We start from the raw sequence: 20,513 nt of genomic DNA, 5'->3' as shown, positions 1-20,513 counted from the left end.
TGTTGGAAATATTAATCTATTTTTCAGTTTGTAGATATGGGATGATTTTCATTCAAAAGCTGATTATTTTAAGTGAACTAATTATTTTTATTCTCCTGAAGATTTTGGCAGTATGAATGGAGCACAACAGCAGATTTATAAAATGTTAGCAGAGGTACTAGGAGGAATCAATTTTGTAAAAGCCTCTGTTCTTACACCTTATTACTACAAAATAGGTAAGTCTTTGGTAGGTTATTAGCTACTTTCAGAAAGCCAAACTAAACAGAATCATCTCATCAACTGGAATTTTAAAACTTTTAAAAAAATTTTTTCGTTATCTTGGAAATTTTCAGGAAATTCCCTGGTGATCCAGTGGTTAGGACTCTGCACTTCCACTGAAGGGGGTATGGCTTCAGTCCCTGGTTGGGGAACTAGGGTTATTATATCCCAAGCCCATTGTATTGCCAACTCATATTTGTACCTCATGTTGTCAAGAGGCTTATTTTTATGTGAAAATATATATAGATCATTAAAAATAAGATTTAATTGGTAATATTTGTATATAAGGATATGGGATAATTAAGACAATACAGTAGTATGATTAAGAACTAAGGATTGGAAGAAAACACTCATTTATATGATACATAATACATACTTATAGAAAAACCAGAAAGGACAGATAACAAAAAGGAAAATCACCCATGATGCAAACACTCTTTACTTTTGGTGTCTATGTTTCTCCTTCTGAATTTTTTTTTCATTTTTAATGACATTTGTTGTTTTCTTTCTAATTTTACAAGCAATACATGTTCATGTGTGCAAGTAATATGTACTTTTAAAAGTTCTGACTTTTTAAAAAAACAAATGGCTTATTTTATAGTGTTTATAACTTTGTTTATATGTTGTGAATATTTTTCTATGCCAACAAATATAATTATACATTATTTTTAGTGACTGCATAATATTTCATTGAATGACTATGCTATGATTTATTAAATTTTTTTGCTGGTATGTGTATCTTTCAAACAATGCTGTAATTTCATATAACAATAATAGTAATTGATACACTTACATATTATTATGTTACATATTAATTATGTGTTAGATATTATGTGTTTTATATATAATAAACTTACTATGTCCCTATAAGTTTTACAAATTATTCTGTTTTATAGATAAGGAAACTGAGGCCCAGAGACATTGTTGTTTGCCCAAGGTTATGTAGCTGGCAGATGGCAAAGCCAGGATGACCTGGGCATTCTAGCTCCAGAATTCATTTTCTTTATGAGAAAAGTATATTTCATTTTTGATAATTAACTTGAAGATGCTTCAGTGCCCCAGTTTCCCTTATATATAAAGAATAGGTAATTAAACCTACTCTTTCTTCCTTTTCATTCATTGTTTCTTTTTTCATTTTTCTTGGTTTAAATACATTTTTATGATTGTTTTTATTATGGAAAAATTTCATACATATTCAAGAATAGAATAGTATAATGAACCCTCATCCAGCATTAAAAATTATTAATACTCACTAACCAGAGACCCACCTGATCTTTTTCAAGCAAATCACAGATAATATGTCATTTTAGAATGTATATCTAAAAGGATATATAACCACAGTGCCATCATTTTCACCTCTACAACTATTCATAATAATTTTTTAATATTATATAGCTTGTCAACATTCAAGTGTCTCAATTATTTTTATATGTTTTATTTTACTGTTTGTTGGACTTTTCCAGTTGAAACCCTGTGGTGTCATTCAACATGCTTCTGCATCCCCTATTTTTCCTGTAAACCAGTAGTTAGATATAGAGGCTTGATTAGATTCAGGTTAGTTTGGGAGTGGCAGTGGTCATTTTTTTGGCCAGCTTTTTCATAGGTGGTATGTGCTTCTTACTCCATCTTATCAGAAGACATACAATTCTGGTTGTCCCCTTTTTATTATATTAAGATTCATCAGTGTGTTTATATGTTGTCAGCTTATCCGTTAGGAAGCTTTCCCATCAGCTTTTCACCTACTGATTTTAGCAGCCATTAAAATTATTGTCTAAATGCATTATTCATCAAGGGTGGAAAAGTAGTGATTTTCTACATCTGTCATTCTGCATTTATTAGTTGGAATTTGTCTAAAAAGAACTTTCCTATGTCAACTGTTTAGTTACCCTATGTACAGTTCATACAGGAAAGACAGGATACATGCTTCAATCTTTGTCTTTACTAATTTTCAGATGAGTTGGTTTAGCTTCCTCCAATTGTGACCAAGAGATTTAAGGGGATTAAAATAAAACTGTAATGTGATTTGGCTTAGTGCAGTGCTAAATATAGCCCCCATGCTAAATAATAGTTTAGTAATACTTGCTGGTTGATTTTTATTCATTGATTTTCAAAGAGAGGTGATCTTGGACTAGATCATATATATAAAATAAGTTGGATAGGGACTTCCCTGGCGGTCCATTGGTTAAGACTCCGAGCTTCCACTGCAGGGGGCACGGGTTCAATCCCTGGTCGGGGAACTAAGATCCTGCATGCTGTGTGGTGTGGCCAAAATAAATAAATAAATAAATGAAATAAGTTGGATAATTAGGGAGGTACCTCATTCTTCATGTTTGTGAGTGTATGTGTGTCTTTATATACACATATAAATATTTAAAATATATCTTAAAATTTTACCTATAAGAATTTACCTAATTCATATTGTTGGTTCCTATACTTTCTTACAGATTTTGAGTGTATCTTGGATAAAAGGAAAAAACCTATTCCGTATGGAAGCCATAATACAACTTTGGGAAAACTACCAAAAGTACACTCGGAATTAAATACTCAAATAGCTGGATCAAGACTGCCACCAGGAGCTGAAAAGTACCTTTCTTAGTTTCAGATTTTGTTATCTAAATGTTAAATTTGGCACGATTTAATGAACTCAGCTATCAAGGGTTATTTATAGTAGAATCTGCTCCTCATGTATCTCATGCATGCTACCCACATACCTTTGCTTTTCTTATGCTTTCTGCTTTAATCTCCATCCTTCATTGTCCAAAGCCTAGCAATATCTAAAGCACTAACCTTCAAGTTGTCCTCAGTGGAAATAAATAGTATCTTCTTCTTTGGACCTCCCATGCCTCTCTACTTTTCAGATAGCACATAGCTGCTTCCTACACTGCATTACAGTTACTTACTATGTATCATATGTTCTTTGTTAGACTATAAAGTGTGTCCTTTTATTTTTGTATCCCTCACAGTGCCTTACTTATGGTAGGTGCATAATAAATATGTATTGGACAAAGAAACAAATAGATGAAAGCATGCAGATACTTACTATAATTTGGTTTAATTCTAATGAATCGGATTATTTGTCATTAATTACTAATTTAAGTAGAAAAATAACTTAGTATACTCATTTATTCATTTGGCGGTTTTTAGTTTATAAAGATGCACCCTTGTTCCTGAAAGGCTTATAATTATTCAGTTTCTCAATTTCAGAAGTAAATATTTATTTTCATCTTATGTAGGATTGCTTTGGAATTTTTGGATTCGAGAGCATTTTGTAGAAACATCCCTCATTTAAAAGGAAAATCTGCTATGAAAAAACGACACTTGGAAATTTTGGGCTATCATGTAATTCAGGTATGAAATACTTATGTAATTCAGCCTTTAAAAAACCCAGAGACACTGGCTTTACATGTGTCCCCTTTTAAGGTGAAAGTTGTAGAATTACCTTTTTTTAATATTAAAAAAAAAGCTATATTAAAATCTGTCTGAAATAGAACACCCTCTGTTTTTTTTTAAGAATAGTAAATAAAAATAATTTTTAAAATTGTCTCTAGAAGATCTCTTGATTTTTATATTCATCTTACAATAAAGAGAGGCACTATGGAGATGGATGGAGTTATAAGAGAAAAAGGCTAGTGTACAAATATAAGAAAGGCACATGGGAAAAATGTCCATTGTTGGTATTGTAGGAACAGGAGGATGAAAGGAGCTGTGAAGCAGAAAAGGGTCTTCCAGGTGTTGTCAAGAAGAAGGCAACCTTCCAAATAGGGTTCAAAGGCTATGCTTATGTAAACTAATGTCTTAGGGTTCCTATAGCTCTTCTCAGTATTCTTAGAGGTCTTCCCTGATGTTTTTTGTTGCTGCTTTTGAGCTTTCATTCAGACTACATTACTTATTTTACAGATCCCTCATTTTGAATGGAACTCTATGGCACTGTCAACAAAGAATGCTCGAATGGACTACCTGAGAGAACGGATATTTGGAGAAGGCAAATCATCATCATAGTTTTTACTGAAAATTAGTTATGGTGTGTCATATTTGGACTTATTTTAATTAAGTGGCTTGATTCAATTAAAAAATAATGTAGAATTGATTTCTAGGTCAATTAATACCTATTAAAATAAACAGACATTTTACAATGGACTATTTTCTCTACTATCTAGTTGGGAAATTGTTTAAAATTCTTAATATAAAAGACGTAGCTTTTAAGAAACTTAAGTAGTTTACAGTTCATTCTTTGAGTGCATACTATGTGGCAGGAACTATATTATTTTATTTTATTATTTTAATTTTTTTAAATTTAAATGAGACCCATTTATTATACTCCTTAAATAGCATTTCCAAAGTTTTCTTACAGCATATAATCTTTTATATAATGCACAGGATTCTTGTTATATCCTGAAGCATGAGGAAAGGTTTTTGCTATTTTAAACATTTTTAGAAAATGCAGATGTACATATTTCATTCTCCAATTTCATTTGTAATAGAAAACAAGTGTAAAGTTACCTCAACAATGCAAATGAAAGGATTAGTAAACTCAGATTTAGGAAGCTTCTTTACAGTTGATTGAGACAGATTAACAAAAGGAATAATCTGTTCAATTTAAGATTTAATTTCTTAGAAAATGGTTTTAAGCTCCGATCATTACATTGAAGATTCAGTAACTTTGAGGTTTTGATTCCCATTGCTAATCTCTTGGACAATAACATAGTGAATAATTTCTACATGAATCTCTGTATAGCCTTTTTAAAAACAATAAATTAAAGCCCTATTATCCAAACAGACCACCTCCCTATCTATTATGGTCTTTCACCTTCTTGTTTATAGCTTAGACAGTTTGAAGAGATTTAACCGTGTTGCTAGGCAACTAGCTCCTGAAGCATAACGTATTTCTTTCAACATTCCAGCCCATTCTTTTTTATCATCTTCATACCTGATGGAGAAAAAGAAAGCAATCAGTAAGTTGTTTTTAAGTAGATAGTTCTATAGATTTCCCGGTGTTGAATATACAAATGTTGTTCTCTGAGAAAACCCTACTGGCTCTTACCCAGAGGAGGATGCACCTGACTTGTAGACTAACAAACACTTGAATTCCTCCAAAAGTACGCATTCTCTGAGCATATGCCCATATTACTGGCATGGTATTTAATCTGGATGCTTAGGCAGTTAAGCCTTCTGTGGGAATCAGAGACCGTCCAGAGATGACCGGTAAAAGACAGGCAATTAATCTTTCACCTTTGGACTGCTAAAGATGGCTGGTCCCCATGAGTCAAGGTCAGCAAAGAGTAAGAACTGGGAAGAGCAGGGACTGTTAGTCACTTTGATTATGATTTCAGCTGTTCCCATACACTAGTGCTCAGCATGGTACATGACACTAGTGGTCACTCTGTAAGAAGCCATTCTCTTTCCCCTTTATTGTCCTGTGTGAGTACTACTCTTTGCACTTGACATTAGGTAAGAACTGGTCGTCCCCTCTGAATATTCAGGGTTATAAAGATACAGACAACTTGGGTTCCTTTGAGACCTGTGTGCTTTTCCTCTGCCTGATGCCTGGAATGCCATCTCTGCATGGGAAACTCCAAAACACTGTCTTCTTTCTGAAGCCTTTCTCACCTTCCTCAAGCAGTTTGTTGTTTTCTCTTCATTTCTCACAGTGCCCTTTGTATGGTATCCATTATGACAATTACCCTTCTATTTTAATTTTTTCCCCTATATTTATGTCCTCAACAAGCTCAAAAGTACATATATCTTATTCACATTGCTATCTTCCCTCCTCCAGAAGCTATCAATACTTGGCACATAGGAAATACTCCCAAATCATTCTACAAGGAGTGAGTGAGATTTAAAATAATTTTAAAATTAGCTGATGCCTATCTGACTTAATTTCATCAATGGTCCAAATTTAACAGCTGTACAGCTGTACTGTGCACTGTGTGATTTTTATGTGGGGAAAAGTAGACAAAAAATATTCTACCACTAATCAGGAAAAGAACCTTGATTATCTATATAAAATTTGGAGCAACAAATTAAAAGATAAAGAACAGTTTTAAATGATCTAATGAAAAAGTGACCACATTTAAGCAATAGGAGGTTGAGGTTAAATGAGGCCTAAAAGCATTTGCTTCCTGGCAGTTATATTTTTAACTTTCAGCTTTGTCCTACATAATGGAATGATTTCAAGAAAAAATATGAGAATGGAAATTATTTTTTACATATCATAGTAAGAGGGTCTATAGATGTAGAATGTAGTACACTTATTTTCATCTCTGCATGTGTGAATAGAGATTCACTAGGAAGCTGAGGGCAAGTGGGTAGCCACTTCTCTGTAGGTCAGTGGCTTTCAACTTACCGCATATCAAAGTCACCTGGAGGGCTTGTTAGAACACAGTTTGCTGGCCCCTACCCCCGGAGGTTCAGTAGGTCTGCGGGGTGAGGACTAAAGATTTGCACATCTACCAAGTACTCAGCTGGTGCTGATGCTGCCTTGGGACCCACTGCAGATCATTGGTTCTCAAACTTGACTCGCAAATTGGAACTACCTGGAGACATTAAAAATGTTGATGCCTGGGTCCCACCCCTAGAGATTGACTTTATTGGTATGGACTATGGCCTGGGCGTGAGGATTTTTTAAAGTTCCCAAAGTGATTCTAATATGCAGCAAGGTTTGAGAATTATTGCCCCAGATTTTATTACCTAAATGGAAAATACCAATACCTAAATTTAAAATTTTACAGCCAAGCAGATAATGATGAATGCCCCCTCCTCTTGCCTTTCCCAAATCCAGTGGTTCCCAAGTTTGTCTGCACATTAGAATCACCTGGGGACCTTTTGGAAGTTCCAAAGCCCAGACCAAATCCCAGGTCAATTAAGTCACAATCAACAGAGGGGAACAGAGTCAGCATCAGTGCTTTTTGAAGTTCCCGAGGTGATTCCAATGAGCAAGCAGTTTGGAGAAGCACTGCCTTAATCGCAGAAATAAACCATCATCAGAATCTCTCCTGCTAAAATTACCAGGAGATGCTGTACTTCCCTTTGCTGCCTGCAGTATTCTGTTGAAGCAACTTGGCTTTTGATCACCATTAGGGTCCAGAGTGGCTCATGTGGGGCTCAGCTGATAGCACCATTCCTTAACATCAGTGTTTCTCAAGGCTTGCTGCATATTAGAATCACCTGGAAGGTTTTAAGAACTAGTGATGCCCAGGCCCTGCCTAGAAACTGATTTAATTGGTCTGCATGAAGGCCCAGGCACTGGTATATTTTAAAAGCAGCCAGGGGACTTCCCTGGTGGTCCAGTGGTTAAGACACCACGCTCCCAATGCAGGGAGCGTGGATTCAATCCCTGGTCAGGGAACTAAGATTCACATGCCGCACAGTGCAGCCAAAAAAAACAAAAAAAAAAAAAACGGTAAAAGCAGCTAGGGTTAACAATCACTGCCTATTCACTCTTGATACCTATCCCCATTTTCCAAAAACCCTAACCTTCCCAGCCCTCCATTATTTCATATTTTTTTCTGCTGCTTTCCAGTCTATCCCCATCTCATCCTCTTGCTAGGTCTAACCTCTTTCCCTGGAAATTTCCAGTTTCTTTATCTTCTTCCCTCTTTTTTGGAGGGAGAAAGGTAATAGTTAACTTCCTTTATTTTTAAAATAAATTTATTTATTTTATTTATTTATTTTTGGCGGCATTGGGTCTTTGTTGCTGTGTGCGGGCTTTCTCTAGTCATGGCGAGCAGGGGCTACTCTTCACTGCGGTGCGCGGGCTTCTCATTGCGGTGGCTTCTCTTGTTGCGGAGCACAGGCTCTAGGTGCATGGGCTTCAGTAGTTGTGGCTTGCAGGCTCTAGAGCACAGGCTCAGTAGTTGTGGCACACGGGCTTAGTTGCCCCATGGCATGTGGGATCTTCCCGGACCAGGGATCAAACCCGTGTCCCCTGCATTGACAGGCAGATTCTTATCCACTGTGCCACTAGGGAAGTCCCAGTTAACTTCCTTTTATAGCCACTTTTTCTTGCCCCCTACACAGTTAGTTACTGTTACAACAACATAAGGAAATGATGTCTGATGCACAAAATAATTGTTTGGTTAAGCTGCCAGCCTTTCAGCCTTCTAGTTTACCAGCTGGGAATAAGGCATGTACTAGTTCAGGTATAGAACAAATGTTACCTACTTTTCACTCTCAGGCTCAGTGTTATGCCTTCACTGATCACTCTTCCAAAGCTGTACTTATAAACTTAAATGTGCAAGCAAATCACCCACTAATCTTGTTAAAATTAAGATTCTGATTGAGTAGGTCTGGGTTGGGGCTTGGGATTCCGCACTTCTAAGAAGCTCTCAGGAGATGCCAACTCAGCTGGTCCACAGACCATACTTCGAGTACCAAGATTCTGGACAATCTGGTGACAGGCCAGGTAAGGGCATCCCGACTTGGGAGTGGGGCTGGCCTTTAAACTGACAGGTAAAGCGTAAGTCTGGCAGTTTCTGGATGAGTATACAGCATGAACTCATGCTCACCTCAGGCAACTGAGATCTACCTCCTGTAAACTTAGATCAGCAAGCATGGTGCCTGGGCTGAAGACAGCACATGTGGTGACCTGATAGTGACCAGACGTCTGCACACTGTATGCCCTGCCCCAGCTATTTTACTATGTGACTTTCTTCCATGACACAAGTTACACTTCTGCTCCCAAGACTTCTGGATACACTGGTCCTCTACGTGACATTCACTGCATTAGAAACCATGGTAAACTACACACACACACACACACACACACACACACACACACCTTTTTAAATACATTCATTTTAAGCTTAACTGTAAAATAGTTCAATTGGGTAACAACTGCAAGTGTTATACTTGGGAGACCTACCCAGCACCTATCTTGGAGGTCAAGTGGATTGCTACTTTTCACTTTTCTAAAAAGCTTTTATAACTGAATCCTCAGAAAATTGGGAAAATATTTAAATTAGATTCAAAATAGAGTTAATGAATCATGGAAAACTCAAGAGGTTTAGTGTTTATTCCAGACTCTGTTTTCTTAGGAAGTAAAGTACTCTCTGGGAGAAAGGTAAGTGGTTTGGAAGCCTTTGCTCTACTGGATGCCTAGAGCGTTCATTACACTTTTAAGGCTGGAAGGGAGCTTAAAGGATCAGTTGTCCAACTCTCAATCACTGATTAAGAAATAGGCCCCGATAAGTTCTTTCCCAAGCTCACAGCTAACTAGAAGCAGTACCTGATTAAGTAAGTGGCAATGTGTAAAAGTTCAACACGTTCAAAGAGTGTTTAGTTTACTATCAGGAAGTAGCATAGGGCTTCCCTGGTGGCGCAGTGGCTGAGAGTTTGCCTGCCAATGCAGGGGACACGGGTTCGAGCCCTGGTCTGGGAGGATCCCACATGCCGCGGAGTAACTAGGCCCGTGAGCCACAACTACTGAGCCTGCGCGTCTGGAGCTTATGCTCCACAACAAGAGAGGCCGCAACAGTGAGAGGCCTGCGCACCGCGATGAAGAGTGGCCCCTGCTCGCCGCAACTAGAGAAAGCCCACGCACGGGAACAAAGACCCAACACAGCCAAAAATAAATAAATAAATAAAATTTTGAAAAAAAAAAAAGAAGCATACAGGGCTTTCCTGGTGGCGCAGTGGTTGAGAGTCCACCTGCTGATGCAGGGGACACGGGTTCGTGCCCCGGTCTGGGAAGATCCCACATGCCACGGAGCGGCTGGGCCCGTGAGCCATGGCCGCTGAGCCTGCGCATTTTGGGAAAGTCTAGCTTCCTATTCAAAATTGTTTTATCTTATTTGATTTAATATTTGGTTCAGAAAATTGGAGTGAAGAAAACTTACTTCCATATGTCATTGACTTCAGTGGGTGCAAATTCTTTAGACTCCAGCTGAATCATGGCAAAACCACCAATGGCATACAGGGATCCAGCCAGGCTGACCAAACTGATGGAACTTCTTTCTTGGGGAAATTCAGTCATTAGTTCCCACCTAGGAATTATTGAGGATACAGTTAATGTAAAACTTTAAAAAATGCCAAATGTATTTACTGAACAATTATAGGAAATTATAATTAAAAACTTCAAGTAGCATAAACATCAAAAATTAGAAGATTAAATTTGCTACTGGAAAATATCTAAATATTCCTTTATTTGAAAGATGTAACCAAATTAGATTTTAAAGCCCTCAATATGTCAATCCAAGAATACTTCACCTTCATTAGTTAGCACCTTCAGCAGTGGTTATCAAACTGTATGCCATAAATAGTGGAGCTTTGAGGGACTTCCCTGGTGGTCCAGTGGTTAAGACTCTGTGCTTCCCCTGCAGGGGGCACGGGTTCGATCCCTGGTTGGAAAACTAAGATCCCACATGCTGTGCAGTGTGGCCAAAAAAAAAAAATGGAGTTTTTGGGGGAAGTTCTAGGGCTCCTAGGCCCTACTGTGTTGGATTTCATTTGAATGCTAATACAAATTTTTAAAAACTCTGATCTCCATAGCATCTCAAGAAATCTCCAAACCCTTTTTAATAAAGCATGTGATAAGAATAGTTTACAAACTAGGGTTGGAAATTTTCTTTTTAATAGTTTATACTTCGTCCTTTTTTTTTTTTTTTTTTTTTTTTGTGGTATGCGGGCCTCTCACTGTTGTGGCTTCTCCCGTTGCGGAGCACAGGCTCCGGACGCGCAGGCTCAGCGGCCATGGCTCACGGGCCCAGCCGCTCCGTGGCATGTGGGATCTTCCCAGACCAGGGCACGAACCCGTGTCCCCTGCATCAGCAGGTGGACTCTCAACCACTGCGCCACCAGGGAAGCCCTATACTTCGTCCTTTTAAGTAAAGGATTTAAGGGAACTTTTAATGTTAATAGCTATATGAAATAGGACCACTAAAGATAAAATCAATCAAATTAATTGGAAGTATCAAGAGTCTAGAATGAGTTAGTCATTTTGGTAGCTTTCTTCCATTACTCTGGCATAAAGGTGGACCTCATAGTTTTTCTCTAAACATATTATCTGTTTCTCTAATTATAAAAATATATGTACATTGTACAAAATCTGGAGAAACAGAAAGGTATAGAAGAAAACAAATATCACCCATGATCATGTCCTTCAGACATAATCATAAGCAATATTTTGCTATAATTTTGTCATTTTAAAAAATGCATATAAATTTAAACATCCAACTACGCATATGAACAAAACTAAGAACATAGAGTATTTGCAGTTTCGTGTGCTGCTGCTTTAACTTCTTATAACATGGGTTTTTACCCATATTATATAGTCTTCAGAAAACATGGTTTTTAACGATCATAAAAATCTAATTCCATAAAACTTCCGTGTAATTTTCAGATGAACTAAAGTCTGTTTTGTAATCAGGCATACATGGTTCCTTAAAAAAGTAATAATAGTGCTGTAATTTTTTCTTCATTGCTAAACGAGGAGCATAAAAACTATATACTTATCTAGATGTGTGAGCTCAAAAACTTGAAAAGGACTAATTCTATGTAAAGAATATCTGTCAAATATCTTTTACATTAACTTTAAGCCAATACAAGCTTAAAAGTGAAAAAAAAAAGAAAATTATAAAGAACACAAAAGAATCAAACATCTGAAGCATTACAAATATCACAAACTAAGTGGAGGTCTTTTTGTCCTTAAAGAAACTACATATTTCAAATCAAATAACCTTATAGAGAGATGTATATCCATTTATGTGTATATAATTATTCAGAAGTATTACCTTTGCATGACTAAATTCACAAAGTTAATAACAAGTAAGGATAGATTGATCACTCCAACATTTACTTGAGGGTCATGTATTCCAAATTACAAACACACATAATGCGTCAAAATGTTAGGCATTTCACACCCATAACACCAAAAGAAACACAGATGAAGATACTTCCTCTTCAGTCCTTGCCTCCCTACCCTCTTCTCCCCATGTCCTAATTGGAAAGCTTAATTTTTATCCAAAATTAGAAATTAAAACATATAGTGATTCATATGCTGTAGTAAGAGATGGCAGCTTACTTATTGGTGGTGAGGTCAAAAGCTTCAACTGAAGCTGAAAGACCATCTTCAGTGACACCTCCAGCAATCACAATTTTGCCTTTATGGACTGCCACTCCAAACATGGAACGAGGGGTTTTCATTGGAGCCAGATCTTTCCAGTCTCCTCTTTTGGGGTTGTAGGTAAACACCCTGTTTGTACACTTTCTGTAAACATAAAACACAACAAAATGGTCCTTTTAGAAGCTTTCTGTTTTGAAAGAAGCAACTTCACTAATCACTTACCTTTGCTTCTTGTTTGAAATATGTAGTATAGTGAGGATCAGGAAAATTCTTAATCTGAACATATGTCACCAAGCAAAGGATAATTCCAAATATGAAGACTAAAGCTATTTTAAATCTTAATTATTCTACAGGAAGGTAGGATCCTTTACTTTTTTTTTTTTTTTTTTTTTTTTGCGGTACGCGGGCCTCTCACTGTTGTGGCCTCTCCCGTTGCGGAGCACAGGCTCCGGACGTGCAGGCCCAGCGGCCATGGCTCATGGGCCTAGCCACTCCGCGGCATGTGGGATCTTCCCAGACCGGGGCACGAGCCCGTGTCCCCTGCATTGGCAGGCAGACTCTCAACCACTGTGCCACCAGGGAAGCCCAGGATCCTTTACTTTTGGCAATTGCCTAGAGGCCCAGGCAGAGTAGATTTTAATCCTATCTGCTACTAAATTCAATACACAATAGAGATAACAAAAATTTATGAACCCTTTATTGTGCCTCAGTAACAAAAATGTTTATTCATTTCATTATCTGAATATCCTAAGAATGAATCAATTAACTTAAGAAATAACTAGGTGTGAAAGTACCTATTTTAAATGTAACTGCAATATGATGGCTCATTTTATTTTAGTCTACCACTAATATACCAATGCATTTTAAGAAATCTGGGACTAAAGATTAGACAACTATTCATCTGAGCTGATGAGTAATGAAAACAATTTTATATGCTAAATGGTACCAGAAAAACCTGGACTTACCTGAATTATCCTTCTTAGTATGTTGTTGTGATTCCATAATTTACTGATGGGAGTTCGAATTCCAAATAAGAATTCATTAACTGGATATATTTGGTAAAGCCAAAAAGCAACCAAACAAAACCTCAACTTTTTGTGAGGACAATTTTTTTCTTTAGTTTTATAAAAGACCAGATATCTGGAGTAGAAGCATTTCCTCTAATATATGACTATGAGTATTATCTTAAAACTCCTCCATAAGAACACAATCCAAAATCATGTTCTTCAAATGCAGTGGCGATAACTAGTATAATTCAGTGCTTATTTTAGGCAATGACTCTTTTCAAAGTTCTTGACTTTGGCATTTGTCAAGCAATGTTCTGGGTTTTTTTTGTTTGTTTGTTTTAAAGGGAACTTTATTTATTTATTTATGGCTGTGTTGGGTCTTCGTTGCTGCGCAGGCTTTCTTTAGTTGCAGTGAGCGGGAGTTACTCTTCATTGTGGTGCACGGGCTTCTCACTGTGGTGGCTTCTCTTGTTTCGGAGCACGGGCTCCAGGCACGCGGGCTTCAGTAGCTGTGGCACGTGGGCTCAGTAGTTGTGGCGCACGGGCCTAGTTGCTCTGAAGCATGTGGGATCTTCCTGGACCAGGGCTCGAACCCGTGTCCCCTGCATCGGCAGGTGGACTCTTAACCACTGCGCCACCAGGGAAGCCCGCAATGTTGTTTTGGTTAATCATATTCTCAAGATTAATGTATTCTTACTGACAAGACTTGCATGCTTCTTACTGACACATCAATTTCCTAGTTACTAATACTACTTGAAGGAAACAATTTAAATCATTTGGCGGAGTCACTATGTTTCCAGTCATAACACTGCTTAATACAGATTTTCCATTCTATTACTCAGGAAAAATGTTCCAAACAAGATTTTGCTCTGTGTTTATAATATGGTCTTCCTTTAAATGTTTATTTGATGGGAATATCAAAATTTCAGAATATATTATCTTTGAATATGGACAGACTGTATAAAAACCCTTTGCTTTAAAAGTCATATTTTCTGTAATATGTCATTTTAATTGAGTAATAGCCATTAACTATTAACTGCACAATATACAGTTCTTTAATTCTAGCACATTTCCATATTTTATTCTCCTTTCCTGCTTTGCCCTTAAATTCTTAATTCTGACTCCCTTTCCAGGATTGGGCATCTCTTGAACAAACTGGGTAAATGATACAAGCCAAATTAGGCAGAGTTTTCAGGGGCAGGAAATTTGTTCTCACTATTGAAGCTAAAAATCTTCATTTTACCAGACAGGCTACTGGCTTAACTGACTGACTTCTGGAGCGCTCTAAACTCACTTCTCCCTTGGGGGTATAAGATCTCTTTCCTAATGACCTATCCCTTGAGAAGTACCTAGAAAGCAAGTTATAGGAAAGTTCATCCTCTTTTTCTCATAAGAGACTGGGTGCTACTGGGTATATCAGGTATATCTATTCTGTTTGATCTGTGCCTGTTTGTGACCAGTTGTTAAATATTTTGAATATCACCTGTCCAGGAGTAAATAAGTGAAACATTGCTGAGGAAAGAACTGCCCCCTTTTCAGTCCCCATTCACCAGTTTCAAACTCAACTATCTAAATTCTCTCTGATGAATGTAAAGTACAAATCCATGATTTTTAAGCACTATTGTTTTAATAGTTATATTTAAAATATTATATTAAAGAGATACACTTAATTTTTATCACTTATGGCTAAATGAATGAAAAGCCCACTGGTTTTAATGTAGTAAAATATAATTATAAATTAGCCAAATAAAAGGCTTGATTATGTTCCTAAATACTGCTCTTCCACTGTAAGAATGCTTATGTTGGAGATATTATGTTTGTTCTTAGCAATATGCTGGGCATACACAAATTGACTTTAGCAACTTTAAACTGTATACAGTTTTCCTTCATCAATCATTTTAAATATCCTCCAATAACTTTTCAAAATTTTATTTTGAAATTTTACTTTCAAAATGTTATGGGTGAGAACCAAGTCCTATTTCAGCATGTAGATTCAAGTGAAAACAGGAAGGAACCCTTGTAATAAAAAAATCACTTGGATATAAACCATAAGGAGATGTCAGGGTACTTACTTGTCATCTGTCTTTCCTCCGAGACAATATATCATCCCCTTATGTGAAATCACACTATGGCCATAGACTTTGATAGGAAGTTTTTTAACTTCATTCCATTTGGCTGCCCTAAAATCAGAAGATAGAATTTATATGCTTTCAGTGAATTTCAGGTTCTAAAATTATGACTTTGATATAAGCACTCATATACCTGAATGCTTAGGAAACGAGAACGTCATGCCAACTTACACAGGCTCATAGCACAATACTGAATCCAGCGAAGCCTCTGTTTGAAGATCTTTGCCTGCAACTACATAGATTTTGTCATCTACTTCTCCCAGACCGAAGAGACACCTGGCTGAAGGCAGAGGTGGAAGTCCAACCCACTCAGATGCTACATTATCAAGCTGAAAGAAAGAATATACGAGGAATTGTGGAGCTTGTTACAGGTGTACCAAAAAATATGCTATACTTTGTTGTTTAGAATTCACTGAGATAGTCAAAGTTCTCACAAGTAAAACTACAACCCCAAAAGGATCATATTTTACCTTTGAATTACCGAGAAAAATGAGAAAAGCTACTTGGCCTACCAAAATAGCTAAAAGTATTCAAACCTGCAGAACTTGAAGAAAGAGAAAATAAAATAGTCACCGGCGATTAGTTAAGAACTGTGAGATTTCTTGTCAAATTTTCTTCCCATGTTGCCTTGTTCAGGTTTGAACAAGGAATCATAATACTTTTAGGACACTGGGGAAAAAGAGGGTCACAGTACATGAGTGAACCCCACATGCTATATTTAACATGCTCCCAAGCTGGCGCCCGGGACAGCTGGACCTGTCGCTCAGTTCACAGACAGCAGGGGCACTAGGCATTATCTTTTTTCTTTCCTTCAACATTTTTAGGTTCTCCATGCTTCACTTTAGTACTTCAGATATAGGCAGGTGTTATAGCCTATAACTTCCTAGCCTTTTTCGGGGAGTCATTTAAAATACGCTTCTCTCTCTCTCTCTCGTTTATATTAGGAAGTAACTTTGCTTGTTCTTGCTACTGCCGATTCTGCAAGCCTAAGACCGCGCTCCAAGAGCCCACGCTCTGGGATACGTGATTCTGATATGGCTGGCATCAGCTTTAGCACTTACTATTGGTAATTTTATGATTCTCCACTTTGCATTTTAGGACACCAAAACACAAGAAAACTGCTTTCTGAGGGTGTGCATTCACAGATTTGTTGTCCTCTCTAGTGCTACTTCTATGCAGTGGAAGAAAAAGGAATAAAACCCAGAATAATTGGATACCAAGGATAGATGCAGATATTAAAGTCTGTGGTATAGGGAGGGGTCCCTATGGAAGCCTATCTCTATCTGGTCTAGTAACCTTGGTTAAAGCAAAGTACTAATTAAAACTAGCTGAGATGAGCGGTTTGATCCCCACACATACGCTGTTAGTTTGCAGTCACAAATTTCAACATCCAGATTGTGATCACTAATGTTTTCATTTTTTGAAAAAAAATTATTTATCAAGAAAGTGGTATGTAGTATAGTAGCAGTAATAATGAGCATTTATGGAGTTTTTACTCTGTGACAGGCTTCATGCTAAATGCTTGACACAGGTAATCTCATCTAGTCCTCCAGGATAGGGACTTTTATTTTCTCCATTTTACATATGAGGAAACTGAGGTACAGAAAGGTTAAATAGTTTGCACAAACTCACAGACCTTTTAAGTGATACTTGATGCAAGCTATACAAATCCATACTTTGTCTTTTTAAATGGGAACAGCAGCCATCATAATCCCAAACCGGAGGGTTTACTGCCCACACTACACAATACTGTCTACATTCCTATACTACCCCGGATAGGGCACTTCCTACAGCAGATGAGACAGTGTCTATTTTACAGATGAGCTGTCAAGCTATTTAACCTCTCTGGCTTCAGTTTTCTCACTCTTAAAATTAGAGTTTGGACCTAGATTACTTTAAGATGTGGTGTTCAAAGATTTGATGAAACTATTAAGTCTATGGAAAAAACCGGCTCTTACCTAGGTAAAAAAATTCTCATAATCTAATTCTAGTATACAATCAAAGGTCATATGAATCCTAACTTAATACATTTTAAACAGAGGTGACCAAGCAGAAAATACAAAGCCTGAGATTCTCATACATATATTTTCTTGTGAGTCATAACCCTCTTTTACAGTCAGGTGTTTTTATCCTGGCATCTTGTCCCACTATTTGTGTCTTTTAGAAGGAGCAAGTCATGGTAAATGACAGGGAGTCGACCTTTTCAACTTTACATAACCTTTTGTAGCTAAAAGGAACAACATCAAGCAGGTTTCAGAAATGAGAGGCTGTGTCAATAAAAGCAAGGGCAGTAACAGGATGGACGAGAATAAAGATAAGGCTATTAAGTATTCTTTGGGTCTATGATTTCCAGGTATCTGTCTGTCTGTTTTTTGATGTCATTTTTACTTCTTAGATAAAATTATTGCCTTTTCAATTGAATTTACCCTTCCTGAAATTTATCTGAATTTAAAATTAGGGCTTAGGAAATTTTGTGGCCCACATTCAAATACTTATGATTACAGCTTCTATTTTATTTTTATATTTCATAGTTAACATTCTTTAATGGAACTTGGAAAATTAAGAACCGTGATTAACATGTATTATTACATTTTTCAAGATTAGAAAAAGCTGGTTAAAGAGTGTGCTTTAGGGCTTCCCTGGTGGCGCAGTGATTGAGAGTCCGCCTGCCGATTCAGTGGACACGGGTTCGTGCCCCGGTTGGGGAAGATCCCACATGCCGCGGAGCCGCTGGGCCCGTGAGCCATGGCTGCTGAGCCTGCGCGTCCGGAGCCTGTGCTCCGCAACAGGAGAGGCCGCAACAGTGAGAGGCCCGCATACCGCAAAAAAAAAAAAAAAAAAAAAAAAAAGAGTGTGCTTTATGAGTGTGCTTTATAAATGCACCGTATGTCACACACTTTGAAAGCACTCAGTGACTGTGGTATGACATTCTACACATGCTTATCTTTGGCCTTTCCAACTCAAGTGCCCATAAACCCCAGGCCATAAGTAGCCATGACCTAAACAAACTCTTTTGAACTATCTGTAAGCTACAAAGTACTGGTACTGACATTATTAAAGATGAAGGTTAAGCCGCTGATTCCTTCATAAACTGGTAAATATAATATGTTGATAATATGCAACGAACTCCTTTCAAACAAACTACAAAGAGTGTTAGTTTAGGAGGATGTGTTTTCTTGGAAACTTCTATGGTTTCATAATACAGATTAAGTTGCCAATATGTCTAAGTACAACTCTGATCCAAATAAATTTGATAATTTATCATAAATAAATATTTCTAAATACAATTAATCCAAATTAGTGACACTTGTGTATACAGTGTTTCCTAGAAGGTAATCCAAAGCATGTAAAATATGTATACAAGTTCTTTTCATTGTCAACAAAACTATATTTTGGGCAGTAACCATAAATAAGAGATGAAATGCTACCTCCAGGAACTTCAAATCAGTTCAAGGAAACTTGGAAGAAGGTAGAAAATCTGATCAATTATAACATTTTGTAACGTGTAAAGTACTTTGATTTTGGGAAATACAGTAACCTGTTTTTCAGAAAGAGGACACAAGATTAAATTTCGTTTTTACTAAAATACTGGACTTTAAAGAATTACAGTCACAATCAACTATAAACATGACATTTTGGGTAAAAGTGCATAAAGAAAATCGTGAGCCATCACTTATACATTAATTAGAACCTCATTCTTTACCAAAACGTTTATTAAATATTAATAGAACCTCATTCTTTACCAAAATGTTTATTAAATATTAACAAGCAGTTAACTGATTCAAATATTTGTCAGCCCTCCCTCTAAGTAATGAAAATTCAAGGGACTGGAATAGCACATCAAGCAGAGTAAAATACAAGCAGCCTGAATAATTCACAAGTCAGCTAACTAGATGGTGAATAACAGCCTTTCCTTTATGTCTCTACATATATGAAAACATCCTTTCTTACCTGGAAGAAGTACGACTGTAGAGGTTGATCTTTATTTTCTTCATCCACATAGAGGCCTCCTACCACGTACACCTGATTTTGCTGGGTAACAATGCTGGAATGATTTCTGGGGATCTGCTCAGCCAATGCAGTAAGGTAGCATTCATTTTCCGTGGGATCATAAGCCACTGCAGCTGTGTCATTAACCAAGAGGATGAGGTCTTTGACAAACATTCCATGCCTGGGAATATCGTTCAGGTAACCAGGAAGTAAATCTTCATCACCAACATCACCATTCACCTCACTAGCCCCAGCCTTCTCTGTGTTTTTGCTAGGTTCTGGGAGTTTGCCTGCAAAGGCATCTTTGAGAACTTTGATTTTTTTCTGGAGTTCTGGGTTGCTTTTAATTATATCATCTTTCTCAACATGATCTTTAAAATATTTCTCTGTCATAAGGCGAAAACGGATACAATCAAACACTTCGTTAAGGTTTTTAACCCTGTTTTCTTTGTCTGTTCGCACCCATTTCATCACTGCCTCAAATACCGCTTCTTCCTTTTCTACATTTAGGCTGTCATTGGAAATGACTGAGATCAGCTCCTGTGGAGACAGTTGCATGAAGTCCTCTTCCTTACAAATCTGTACAAAGCGATCAGACACAAATTCACGGGCAGAGATGGCGAGTCTCGGGCAGTCAAGAAGAAGTCCTAATCTTAGGATAGCTAGACAGTTACCAGGAGCAAGTCTTTTCTGAAGATAAGAAACACAGACAGTGAACACAGAGGGGATCTGAAAGCGGCTGGCCAATGCAAAAATATCTTGCACATTTCCGTCGTTGAGATCAATACTGGCAGAGTACAGGTACTTAATGATTAAATCCAGTACAGCAGGATCCACATTATCTAGTACTACCTCCTTTTTTTTTGCCTCATCAATTTCAGATAAAAAATACTCACGGAAGTAAGGACTACAAGCTGACAAAATCAATCTGTGGCAAGGAAGACTTTTGTCACCTGCTTTTAGTGTGCAATCGATGAATTTTTTCTCATCCAGGAGATCTTTTAGACCATCCTGAAGAAGGGTGGATTGGTAAAGCCGCAGTTCCTCTGCAAGTTCCCGCTGGGAATCCAT

The 20,513-nt window shown here is 37.3% G+C and overlaps 2 protein-coding genes across 4 annotated transcripts in view; one reads left to right on the top strand and one right to left on the bottom strand.

Annotated features, from left to right (window-relative positions):
• FASTKD1 (FAST kinase domains 1) overlaps positions 1-4,396 on the top strand; it is a 34,289-nt gene extending 29,893 nt beyond the window's left edge. For all 3 annotated transcript variants that reach the window (XM_082630149.1, XM_082630148.1, XM_082630150.1), the window contains 4 exons: positions 102-215; positions 2,703-2,841; positions 3,492-3,606; positions 4,156-4,396. In XM_082630149.1, coding sequence (XP_082486275.1) covers positions 102-215; positions 2,703-2,841; positions 3,492-3,606; positions 4,156-4,257 — 470 coding nt within the window. In that variant the 3' untranslated portion in view covers positions 4,258-4,396. The remainder of the gene's footprint in view (positions 1-101; positions 216-2,702; positions 2,842-3,491; positions 3,607-4,155) is intronic.
• Positions 4,397-4,435: 39 nt separating this feature from the next.
• Positions 4,436-20,513, bottom strand: KLHL41 (kelch like family member 41; the record flags this gene model as incomplete). The annotated part of the gene is made up of 6 exons (XM_082630154.1): positions 4,436-5,185; positions 10,092-10,238; positions 12,275-12,460; positions 15,396-15,503; positions 15,624-15,781; positions 19,404-20,513. 6 exons carry the CDS (start codon positions 20,511-20,513, stop codon positions 5,074-5,076), a joined length of 1,821 nt encoding a protein of 606 aa, XP_082486280.1. The 3' UTR covers positions 4,436-5,073.

The sequence above is a fragment of the Mesoplodon mirus genome, assembly GCF_964341445.2.
Source record: "Mesoplodon mirus genome assembly, chromosome: 8".
Taxonomy (NCBI): Eukaryota; Metazoa; Chordata; class Mammalia; order Artiodactyla; family Ziphiidae; genus Mesoplodon; species Mesoplodon mirus.
The sequence above is the reverse complement of the archived record's forward strand: the minus strand, read 5'-3'. Positions and strand labels throughout refer to the sequence as shown.